This window comes from Salminus brasiliensis, chromosome 18 (assembly GCF_030463535.1).
Source record: "Salminus brasiliensis chromosome 18, fSalBra1.hap2, whole genome shotgun sequence".
In the NCBI taxonomy this organism is placed as follows: Eukaryota; Metazoa; Chordata; class Actinopteri; order Characiformes; family Bryconidae; genus Salminus; species Salminus brasiliensis.
The window spans coordinates 17,038,219-17,050,621 of NC_132895.1; the positions used below are offsets into that span (position 1 = coordinate 17,038,219).

The 12,403-nt window shown below is 40.8% G+C and overlaps 1 protein-coding gene across 4 annotated transcripts; it reads right to left on the reverse strand.

The window, feature by feature from the left end:
* Positions 1-393: 393 nt before the first annotated feature.
* clcn5a (chloride channel, voltage-sensitive 5a) lies at positions 394-11,213 on the reverse strand. Of its 4 annotated transcripts, none has more exons than XM_072661283.1 (12): positions 11,133-11,213; positions 10,256-10,430; positions 8,735-8,877; positions 8,256-8,355; positions 7,778-8,088; positions 6,638-6,844; positions 5,928-6,008; positions 4,867-5,412; positions 3,715-3,901; positions 3,130-3,528; positions 2,659-2,875; positions 394-2,569 (listed from the first exon to the last, which is right to left on the reverse strand). In XM_072661283.1, the coding sequence occupies exons 2-12, from the start codon at positions 10,401-10,403 to the stop codon at positions 2,479-2,481; spliced, it is 2,430 nt and encodes an 809-aa protein (XP_072517384.1). In that variant the 5' UTR covers positions 10,404-10,430; positions 11,133-11,213; the 3' UTR covers positions 394-2,478. The 4 variants fall into 4 exon arrangements, with proteins under 4 accessions (XP_072517384.1, XP_072517386.1, XP_072517383.1 ...); XM_072661285.1 differs by having other exon boundaries at positions 10,256-10,427; positions 11,133-11,190; XM_072661282.1 differs by lacking the exon at positions 11,133-11,213 and adding an exon at positions 11,031-11,095.
* Between the last annotated feature and the right edge of the window lie 1,190 nt (positions 11,214-12,403).

Sequence of the window (12,403 nt, forward strand, 5' to 3'; positions counted from 1 at the left end):
TGCAGCATTGACAGGCAGCCAGGTCCCCAGCTCCACTGCACCAGCAAACAGACACCCGTTACGGCCAACATCCCTTAAGAGCGGTGCAAGCATGAGTAATTGTGCTCTCTCTGACTCCAGCTGCTGACGGCAAAGTGGCAATGCTGGAGATTCAAACTTGCAACCCCCAAGCCACAGTGGCAGTGCATTAGAGCGCTGATCCATTTGGAGCCATCTTACTAAAATGGAAGCCATAATATTTGAGGGCATATTTTGGTGCAATAAATAATATATTTAATATCTAAGCTATTTAGCTTTTATTAAAGCATTTCTAACATGAATTTATAATCCGAGGGCATATAGGTTCCCCTGACTGAAGAACCACTAAATCAAATAAAGAGAGGACATCACATCTCAGCTTGTCTTATGAGTATTAATGAATAAATTACTGTGATAATGATACATTCATATTTACGACTAATACATAAATGTTCATGATCAAAAAAAAGCATTGATTAGACAATTAAAACAAGTACAAACAACTGATTAAAGACATTATTACATTGTTTAAGACCGGACATATACACAATGTTTTAATAAAGGGAATACTCTGCAAGAGAAGTGGCCTTTTGCTCATCTGTTATGGAGAGTTCATACTGAGGTAATGACTGAATAACTTCCACTGGGGAAAAAGGAAAAAGCCCTGATACACTGAGAGCTCTTCTCATTAGTGAGGAAAAGAAGCTAATGATAAAGTCAGATATTGCAGTACCTGTATTGATTAAATTCCAGTATCGACTCCTATGCTGTGAAAAATGAGATGAGATGAGGAAGAGCTAAAAGTAATAAATATAAATGTGTCTTTGGAGGATGTAAACAGTTAGAGAGCTTATTATATCGGTAAGCTTACTGAGGATCAAGGGCAGGGTCACAAAAATCAACACACAAAAAAAACATGGGTTTTCACCCAATGGCCCGTACCACCTGCCTTTCAAATCCATGTTTCTATGAGGAGAAGCTTTAGAAACGTAATCAGACCCGTTATTTAAAAGTCATATATTGGTTCGAGTAGTGTTTACATAAGATGTGTACATTTAAAAAAAAGCTGAAAATAGGATTGTAGTTAAAATATGGTTATTGTGATACATTACTCATCCATGCATGCATCAGATCATGAGGCATATAGAATAATACAATATCTAACGTGTTCCCCAGGTGGCTCATTACGCCAGCCATGAGTGAAATGTATGAAATAATCAGCAGCACTGCTGCTGAAGGAGCCTTCATATACTAGGCCGCAGGTCTATGCTCAGAGAGCCCATGACGTTTTCTTTAACACAGCTCTGCTTACTGCCTAGACCAATCTTGAAACGTGCTGATTAAACATACATCATGTAATCAACCATTGAAGCAACAAGAGAAGAAAGTTCTGGCAAAGGCAATAAACTTGTCCAAGGACAACAGTGGTCAGGCCAGCTGGGTGGAACATATACTATTGACACCCAGCAGTCATTTCATGCCAAATCAACTCAGCACAGAAACAGCCAATTTAAGCCAAAAGGTGGAATGCCTAGCTTCACAGATTTCATTCTCTGGGGCTAAAATAAAACTAAATCCCAAAAACCAGTTCATTCATAATTGTGTGAGAACCTCAAAACTGTCACTCTGAAAGGGAAAATAAAAGTGCTCTGCTCTGCTACCCACATATTTTTCAATAATGTAAACAAATATTTCCTATAATAACAACTCTGCAAATAGAGTTTCTGCTGAAGAGACTGGAAAAGTCCTGGCCATTCAAAATTCTGCCAGACACATGAAGGGGAAAATAATTATATCTCAAGAGTTCAAAACAAAAAACACATCAATGTGAGAACATACCACCACCCCTGAGATGACCTGCTACCCATCACTCACTCTTTATAGTGCTTTTGGCACAACTAATGACTGATGGCTTACAATATGCAGAGCCACAATCAGCCATTAATTGCTTACACACACTTCTGCAAATACAACACTTCTCTGCCACTGAGAGAACATGGGGCTTTGAGATGTTCTGAGAGTCAGTGGAGGCCATGGAGGTAATTTTCATCATTTTGCTGGACGTTTTCAACACATTTTAGTTAAAGGTGAACACAAGTTGAGATTCTAGTGTGTATATATGCACAGAATTTTCTTCAAAGTGAAGTGATAGTCTTGATATGTCATGACAGATTGGTTGTTTGGAAAAGAAGCAGAAGAAAAAAAAAAACTTGGCATTTTGGTTTGGCCAAGCTTGGTGATTAAGCTCGATGTTGAGGTGCATAGGGTGCTGCAAGTCGTCCTTCTCGGCGGTGTGCCTGCAGCGGAGAGGCCCTACAAATGGCCATCACAGTGTGAGTGGACTCTCATCCAGCACATCATGTGCTGTAGTGCAAATGACTGCTCGGACAGGTGTTTCCCTGCCCAACAAGTGGCTACACACTGCATGATGGGTGAGATCAGAAAGGCCAGCTTGGAGCTTCAGTTGAACATGATGGAGTCTGGGTCACGGTTGGCAATTTGGGCCATGTGCTTTAAAATGTCCTTCTTGGTGATGATGCCCAATAAGCGCCTGTGAGAAAAGCAAGAAGGAACATTAATACCTGAACAGAGTTTCACTAAAGACACTTTCTGAATTATCTTTTATCTTTATCTTTTTACCCGTTATGAGTGACGAGACACTGGCGCAGTCCAAGTTTGCGGAAGATGTCCACCACAATGTCCATGGCAGTGTGGTCAGTTACGGTGAATGGGCTGAGGTCCATGATGCCACGCAGCTTCAGGGGAGGGGGGGAGTTGGGCGGCTGGGGAGGCGTGTACTCCGTGAAGAAGACCCGAGAGGTGCTAACAACGCCTTCCTGCCGCTGACGGGCATTCTCTGAAGGAGGGAGAGAAGAAATAATAAAGGCTTACATATACATATATTTCAAACAAAATTATTTTGGTTTGTACAAGGTAAAGTGTACAGTGCATGACAAGCAGTTGTTCTATAGATAAGCTGGTACAAATTACGCATACAAAAGATACAAATGTAAATCACAGAGAATTAACTGAACGGTACGATCACCTCTTTCCTTTTTCCACATAAACTCTCATGCTCATGCTGCTGCTGCTGATTTGTAACTTACTCACCAATAGAGATGACCACATCCCGGCGCAGCACAAAGCCAACCAGCCTCTGTGACTCATGTGAGACCACCACGGGGAAACCACTGTAAGATGTGTCCGCAATGAGAGCCTCCACCTCCTCTACGGTCATGCCATCCTGCGTTATGACAGAAAGCGGGGGGTCGCTGCGACGAGGCCGCATAACGTCCATGGCCAGTGTCTTGTGGCTAAACTCCTCTTTATGCTCTAAAAATGGGTAACCATTCAGTCTGATGTGGGCCTCGTAGATGCCTTCACGGCCCAGTGCGTCCGCTACCCACTTACTGGTCATGGTAGCAGCCATTAGGGGCACAATGTACTCCAAGCCTCCAGTGAGTTCAAACATGATGACCACCAGAGAGACGGTCATACGAGTCACACCACCTACAGAAAGAGAGGGAAAAAAATGTGCAGCAGTTCAACCTTTACCACGTTCAAATGGTTTAAACTGCACTTAAACATTTTAATTCTTATTTATTTGACTTGCTTCAGCTAGAAGCATTAAAAAAAAAGTCCAATGTCCAAGTCCAAGTCCAGCAATGTAAAGAGCTAGGAGTCCTTCCCTCTTACCTAAACAGGCAGCGGCGCCCACCATGGCATACAGTCCTGGTGTGATGCAGTCTGCTCCAGGTGAGCACCAGGCCTTGAAGATCACCCAATCATGGTGGTAATATGCCAGCTGCTCCATGCCCACGCCGAGCAGCCTGCCTGCAATTGCTCCAACTGCCATGCTGGGGATGAACAGACCTGAGGGTACCTGCATCAGAGGAAAAGTCCAGTGTCAAAAACAGAAACCATCCAGCAGCAGTCAATCACATAAAGAAAGGTACAACCATGTACTCAACAGCCAATTTAACCACAATAGAAATAAGACGCAAGTAATACAGACTCTATGCAGCTCCGATTTCTTTGCGCTACAGAATTCACAGTTTACTGTAAAAAGATTCCAAGTAATTGTGGTCCATTTCTATTGATCCATTAATCCTAAATTGTGGAATCAAAGTTAAGAAATTAAATACACCATAAAGTAAAAAAATAAATAAATAAATATCAGGTTTTTGCATTACAATGATTATATATATGCATCAGATTTAACTCATTCTTTCATTTAAAATATAAACTTCAGGTGTCAGTATAACCTGTACTACGTTTTTCCATGCTCTTACACCAGCCCACCCATCACAAAGCAAAAAATGTTCAGCAAGCTCAGAACCTGAGAAGCTCCTAAACGTAATATGTTGACTTTAAAGATCACAAAATCTGTATTGAACCCATTACTTTATTGCATTCATGTTGGTTGCTTTCATTAATCAACGAGCATCTCCATTCCCCAGAATCTGAGATCATCAGAACAGCTGAAAAATACATCTCTCCAATCATCTGCCCCCAACCACTGACCCACATCTATTCCAGAAGGCACACAGCTGCAGTTGGCCAGTTTTGAGAAAACCTGCCTTTGAATGCCTCCATAATCCAGATTCAACTGCAGGGACTGTGTCAGCTTTGATGTCTCTCTGATGGGACTCAATTTCTGAAGACACTCTAATGCTTTAAAAGCATAACATGTAAACTCCAAAAGTATGGACCAAGGTGAGCACCAAAGTTAATCTGGGTGCTTGGTATTACATAAGTAAATTTAATAATGTTTACAGTTTATATACTGGGTACTCATTTTTACATTAGATATTATATTTCAGCATCAGAACTAGTAGCTCAACTTACCTTCATGCCGAACGTCACCACGGTGATCAGCATCTTAAAGATGAGCGCCAGTGAAAGCTGCCACATGGCTGTGTAGACATCGTGGCTTGCAGGCCGATCGGGCAATGTGTTGCCGCTAAACTTGATGTCGGTGACGTTAGCGTAGTTGCATAGCTGGGAGGAATCCAGTAGGCCACAGTCATTAAACAGCTCCGAAATCAATTCGCTGGTGCTCATGCGCGTGTAACTGTTGGGAAACGCCAACACGGCTGTGACCGCAGTCACCATCAGTACCTCCAGCACCGGGTAGCGGCCCAAGCTTGTGGTCTTGCGCCTTCGACACCAGGCAATGTTGGCCCGGATAAAGAAGGCGCCCCAAATTCCCCCGAAGATGCCCAGCAACACAAAGGGCACCAACTCCACAAGGTGCCAGGGGGAGTGGAACTCCACATAAAACAGCACCAGTCTGCTGTTCCCGAACGGGTTGATGGAGCGCAGTGTGAAGGCAGCCACCAAAGCAGCAAAGAAAGAGCGCCACAGTGTCTTTAGTGGGAAGTAGTAACTCACCTAGAGGAGGAAAGATGCAAACGTGAGCCTCTTAATTAACTTTATGCTCTTAAGAAATCGTGATCATGAAGGAGTTTAAAGTGGTCTGCTTCTTGTAACAAAGCCCTCTAAATGTCTGCAATAGTGTCCAATTATTTCCTGATAGTACTGTTGCTTCTAGTTCACAGACTTCAATTGGAACTGTAAACATATTGAACAGATTACCATTTAGGTGTTTTTGGGAGCTGGATAAACCGCACCAGTTTTTTTTTTTAAGATTTAAATAATATAAATAAAGTTCATAATTTAAAAACGGTTCATGCAAAGGGCCGCTTCTTAACAAAAAATGTGAGAAAATATTTGAAAACTGCATCTGAATCACATGTCAATAAAAGTATGTTAAGAGTTGGCCAACTTTATCTATCTGCTGAAATCCCTGCCTAAGTTTATGTTTTTGGTCTGAAGGTCACATTCAGAAGTGGCAGGAAATAATAGCAGGTGTATAATAGTACAGAATAGTAACAGATATTTTTTACCTCCTCCAGGCTGAAGAGGACTCCTCCAATAGGAGCACCAAAGGCTACGGAAACACCAACGGCAGCTGCAGCAGAAAGCACCTGATGCATGCATAAATAGAGGAGAATTTGAACTTACAGAGAGTCAAGGTTAAAATAAACCAAACCTGACAAGGCAGAACTGTGGCTCAGTGCTTGGCATTAACTGAATAATGTCATTTACAGAAACAATGTTAGTGAAGCTAATTGACAGTTTAAAAGCTACTGTAAGAAACATGATTTCACTTGGATGCAATCAGTTTAGAAACACAGTAAAATCACTGTGAAAACATTACTATACCATAACGCAACCTTGAACTTAACTTTCCATGACAACCTATGTAAACTACAACAGTACAACCGAGAATGTCCATTTTATTCCTAATGATTCTACGGTCATAGCGGCTGCAGAAAAAAATATTTGGAATGTGTCTGAGAAAAACATATTACCACAGGGACAAGCTATCAGTCTATTCCAAGTATTATATGACAAACAGGCTATTCTTAGTCCGATTGTGTGTTTTCAGGGTAAGAAATGGGAGATTTGAAAATTTCTTTATCTTTTTCACTACCCCTCCTGGTCACCCCACCATTTTTCCTGTCTCGTACTGTCAACCAACAGAAGTGTTAACATAACATGTCACTCAATACTGTTCCAAAATTTGTTTCTCCAGGATTCCTTACTCACTCACCTCTCTTCTTTTGGCCTCGTTCTTTCGATATTTGGTGAAAAGGTGGCAAAGGATGTTTCCGCAGCAGCAGGCTACATGGACCAGTGGCCCCTCTTTGCCCAGACTGAGGCCAGATGACACAGCCAGCACCAGGGTGATGGTTTTAATCATCAGGGTCCATTTGCCAAGGTAACCACGGATGATGAAGCCACTGAGAATGGTCTTAATCTGAGAACAAAACAAGGACACATCTCTAAGCTGAACATTACTGCATAACCTCCCTTTGCAATTACTGTCTCTCTTATGAGCAATACTGAACAATGTGTAAGAACATATAAATTGATCCAAGACAATTTCTCCACACGTCTCCATGTCTCATTTGTGGACCTCTTCAGCTTTCCCCAGAGGTTTACAAGATGGTTTAGGTCAGGGGGATGGGATGGTTACTGTAAAAACCTGATTCTGAGGACAATCATCCTTTTCAGTGAACCTGGACCTGTGTGTATGATTTGGATTATGGTCTTCCTGGAGGATCTAGCCATAACCTAGTTATTTTCTGCATATGGGGCAAAATACAACTGGAGGATATTACACCCAGGTTTACAACTTTGGCTGCTGATTTATTTTTAAACTGTCCTAATAGTAGAATGATATCTACAATGAGTTATGAAGGTCAACAACACTACTTCTTTTGTGTAGTCTGTGAACCTGACCATAATCAAAAGATGACTTAAGGCATCGGGCATAAATGTTACCTTATTATTAAGTTATTGCAACAGCAATCAAGTGTTGACCAATTGAGAGCACCTAAAGACTCTTTGCTGTTCAACGAATAACAAAAACTGCCTATTTGAAATGTATTCATAATAAAAGGGGAGCAATTACTGTGTCACTTCTGTGAGAGAAATATGAATCCTTCCTAAAACAAATTGTAATTGAAATTTGTTAACAAATTGAAATTGTTATTTTTTTAAACATGTTACATCCTAGAGGGCACAATAAGTGGGAGTAACAGACATCTTTCAGTCAGAACATTTATCAATACAGAAATAAGAAAACAAATCCTCCAGATACATCAGTGTGTGGGGGGCTTGGTTTAGGATCCAAAGAAAACAAAAACAAACCACAGTTTGAAAAATAAATAGTTATTGTTGGCCTTACCTCAGGGATACCAGAGCCACAAGCATAGGGGGCAAAGGCTCTGACTAGAGACACAGCTAAGAAGGAAAAGAGCAGGGCCCAGCACACATACATGAGATAGTTCATGATGTAAGCTAAAAGCCCATCATTGTAGCCAATGAAGAGCTCGGCCCAGCTTTTCCAGTCGGGACACTTGTCTCTCTCCTGGAACGTGGTCTCGTTGGAGCTCCAGCAGCAGTGTTCATGGTTGAACCAGAAGCCGCGGAGACACACCCCCTCTTTCAAGTCTGTCATCCAATGAGCGGAGATATCAATCCCACCAGCCAGAGCACCTTTTGAACAAAGTAGGAAATGAAATGAGATGTTTACCATTAGACACACTGATGAAGCACGCTGTGATTAGAACTAAGCAATAGTAATGGCAAAGCATAGGAAATTAGAAGCACTTGGTGGTATTAAATCAGATCTGACAAATAATTGAAAATGCTGAAAGACTAACCTGCCATCAGTCCAACCAGGAGCATGAGGAGCCAACCAGAGAAGGCATCATTAATGCTCTTCATCAAAGCCCATGTGGACTCTTTACTCTTGTTTGCGATCTGCAAAACAGGAAAAGTACAATTCCAAACCAGCTTCCTTTGAGTATTTTTAAAATCACACTGTATGGACAAAAGTTTTGGGACACTTGCGCTTTCCTTATTTCTTCAGAAATTCTGTCCTAGGAAGATTTTCTGCTTTCTAATAGATTTTAGAGCATCAATGTAAGAATTTGAGGGCATTCAGTGACAAAAGCATTAGTGACATCAAGATGTTGGATGATAACCACCCCAACTCATCCAAAAACTGTACTGGATGGAGCACCATCATTCCAGAAAACACCGTTCCAGTGCTCCGCAGCTCAGTGCTCAAACGCATTCATTAGAAGGTACGTCCACAAACATTTAGACACATAGTGTATCATAATGGGGTCTAGCTAACCTCTCTGTGGCGGTCACGGTCCTTGGACTTTTCTCGCACCCAGTCGATGGTGTTAAAGTCTTCATAAGTGCCCACCCCTGGCACTGGTTCATCCAAAAGATCCATCAGCTTAGGGACCCCATTTATTCCATTCTCAAGACCACCTGTACATTGAACACAGAACGTTAGATGGCTTATAATCAACCTGGAGGAATGTCAAAATTGCCCCACAGGGCAACGTTTTTGGTGTAGTGAATAACGTTAGGTCACTTAAATAGGTATCATGATTAGGAAATGACAGAGAGCACAAGGCACAGTCATTCTTCAATCATTATTTTTTCTTGCCCACAATAAACATTGTCACAAGGTGCTCGAACAGCAACTCTGAAATCACTAGATTGCTTATGCATTACCTTTGGGATCTATAACAGGCAGTGTTAAGCTTCAGTGATTTGCCCAGCCTGAATTAAGCTCTGACTCATGAGCTCTGAGTACACAAAAGACAGCAATAAAACAAATCTGACAATCAATGCAAAGCTTTTACTAGTAGTAAAGCTCTCCTTTCTTTGTGTACAACTTTCAGATTTATTTCTTCACCTAATTTGCCCATACATGCTTAGAAAATTGAATATCAGAACTAAAAATATTAGTGTTGACTGAAAGACTATGATGAAGTACTGATGATGAATCTAAAGTAAAAACAATGTTGTGAGATTGTGGCAACATGTTCACAGCTGGTCTGGCCTTAACAGCAGACATAACAGAAGCGGTCTACTAAGAAGGCAGCGTAGGTAAACAACGTAGACAACCCGGAGACAAAATATGAAACCGGCACTGAAATATCTAGAGGAGACTTTGATCTTGCTGATAAAGGCTTACAGCAGCTTTCCGTGTAGGTGGCAGTAAATACCTGAATAATGACCTCACCCCTTTCACACCAGGATTTTCTTTCTCAAATATAAATAACAGTAGGATCTACATTACTGAAATTGCCCCTGAACTTGGATCACTTTCGTGAAGAATAGTAAGAAGCTCTATGGGAAGCTCTTATATGACAATAATACAGAATAAAACGCTGAGAATGAACAGAGGGCACACTGGAAAACAAAGCAGACGGTCACTCACTATTCAAACTAACTTCTAACTTAAATACAAGACGACCTCTTGACAACTTCAGCTCCATGCACAACATAAGCACTATTTGGACGAGAATACTTTCACTGAGACCAATCCAGCTTCCTTTACATAAAGTGAATTAGCCTAATGTGGGTCATTTATGTACTTGGGGTGCCTCCTGTTTGCAGACTGTTACACCCTAATTTAAGACTGGACATTTGAGACAGAGTGTGATTTTGATCACACGACTTTACAGCTTGTGTCCCCCTATAGTTTTACTGGCTTTTTTGGTTTAGGAAGATCTAAACTAAGTAAGGCTCAGGTGTCTCACATTAGGGCAATTAATCCTACACTGTGAATATATTGTATTCTATCAATATGTCAATCAATAAGACTGTGGTCAATAAGACCATGACAGTCTCTTACCCGATCCGTAGTCACGGTCCAAAGGAGGCACATCTTCAGTGCTGGAAAAATCCAGAGTGGCTCCAGCGATTTCCACCATGTCCTCATCGCTGGCGGTACTCTGCAGGCTGGTGAAGCTCTCGCTGCAGTAGCCCGTGTTCTCCATCATCACTTCAACATAGCAAAGCCCTTTCTTCTGATGTAGATCAGAAAATATAGCACATGTAGCTATAAACGTATTATTAAAATGACACAAAGATCAGTAGCTGAGAACTGAGGCACTTAGCTGGCTAAGCTAAAGCAGGGAAATTACAGTCAGCAAAGCAACACTAGACATATAGCTAGCTAGCGGCTAGCTTGGGCTAACGCAGTTTGACGTGAGCTATACAGACCTGTCACCTCGTACAGCGAAAGACCAGTGCAATCAGCACAACTGCTATCTAATAAGCTAAATAGCAACTTTACAGTAAATCAGGTCAGGCAGCTAGTCGGGCGGAGAACGAATGGCTAGCTAGCTAGCGCCAAAAAACTTTAACATGCTTCGCCAAATCAACAACAGCGCGCTGTCTAACTTGTCCTCAGCTAGCTAGCACCTAGTTAGCAATACGTGCCCTTAGTTTGAGCTGACCAAATCAACCCAATATACGGCGATACAGTGTAAATGTCAACCCCACGACCAGCTAATCTGTGTCCGCTCGCCATCAGACAGTGAATAAACACCATTAGCTGCACTCTGAGCTCGGTCAACTAACGCCAGCCAGCGGTTACAAAAACAACGCGAATGAGTAATTCATACCATTTAGCCCAGCGCTTTCTGACCATTTTACAGGGTAGGTAACGCGTTAAACTTTGACCTTGCTCTGCATTTAGTATTGTCATCAAATTGGTTAAAATTTACCTTTCTAGCTACTTTTGTTTTGCATCAGCAGCCAGTTTACCCTCCTCACATCCCCTCTAAGACATGCGTAGCCGAGCGCCGATACAAAAGCCCATAGTATCAGATCGGTAAACCATTAACAGAAAATCCTTTAGGATTAAAAACGTCCTTCTTTGTTGGTGTCTGCAAAAAACCCACAAAGATCATGATAAAGTCTAATTAGTCACTGGTGCATTTAACGGGTTTTAATACACGGGCATTAAAAACTAGCTAAATATCATAGTATGATAATAGTCTTCAAATCAGGGCTCCACACAGAAAACTACACCACTGGCGCCATCTAGTGTTCACAGCGGTGCTGCTGCAGAAGCTTGAATTTAAATTATCCTCAAAATAACAGGTAGCAAAGTAGAAAATAATATTTAACAATCATTTCTCTCAATTCAAAAGGTACTTCTATCAATTTAGTTTCCCCAAACTATGCCCTCAGTTTGAACGAAAAGTTAAACTAAAGGAAGAATTTACTTTTACTTTTTTTACTTTTAAAGAATCTTTTTTTAAATCGAGAAGGCTCTATATTATATTCTAATACATCTAACACATTTATATTATTTTTTACCTATATCGTCACTGTCCATTGAAAAAATATGTATCTCCAAAATGCTGACTTTTTTAAAGACAAAATTGTTCCTAACTGTGAATGGATGTCAGTAGAAAAAAAGGCTTTATTCCAAGTAATTTAGAGCATTTCTATGGGTCCATTCATCCAGAATTATTTACACAGTGTACAGAGCAGCTTCAGGGTTCAAACCATGGAGAAAATTAAGTATATATATATATTATCCTGAGTTCCTGCTGTTCGTAAGAATATGCATTGTTTCACTTGTTCCTGTAATACAGAAATGTTCAAATGCTTGGGATCAATGATTCAGTAAACAGGCCAATTGGGTTAGAGATACATGATACAATTATTTACAATTTATTTTTAGTCCCATAATACTTTAAATATTAAGTGAAACATCTAGAAACATCTAGCTTTTTGTAGGTAGTTATATTTAAATCTACATTATGTGAATTATTATTAAATATAAAATAATCAGTTTCTTTAATCTCTATTTTTCATTTTTGACATAGCAGAAACAAACAGTTGTTCTCTTGGTCCAAATCGGACCAAGAAAGTTCAGAACTTCTTGACATTTTAAAGATATAAGGTTTTTGGGTCAGTGATGATATATTGGTCAGAGGTGGGTGTTCTACAGTGGTCTTTAACTGCTAATGTGTAACGATGCAAG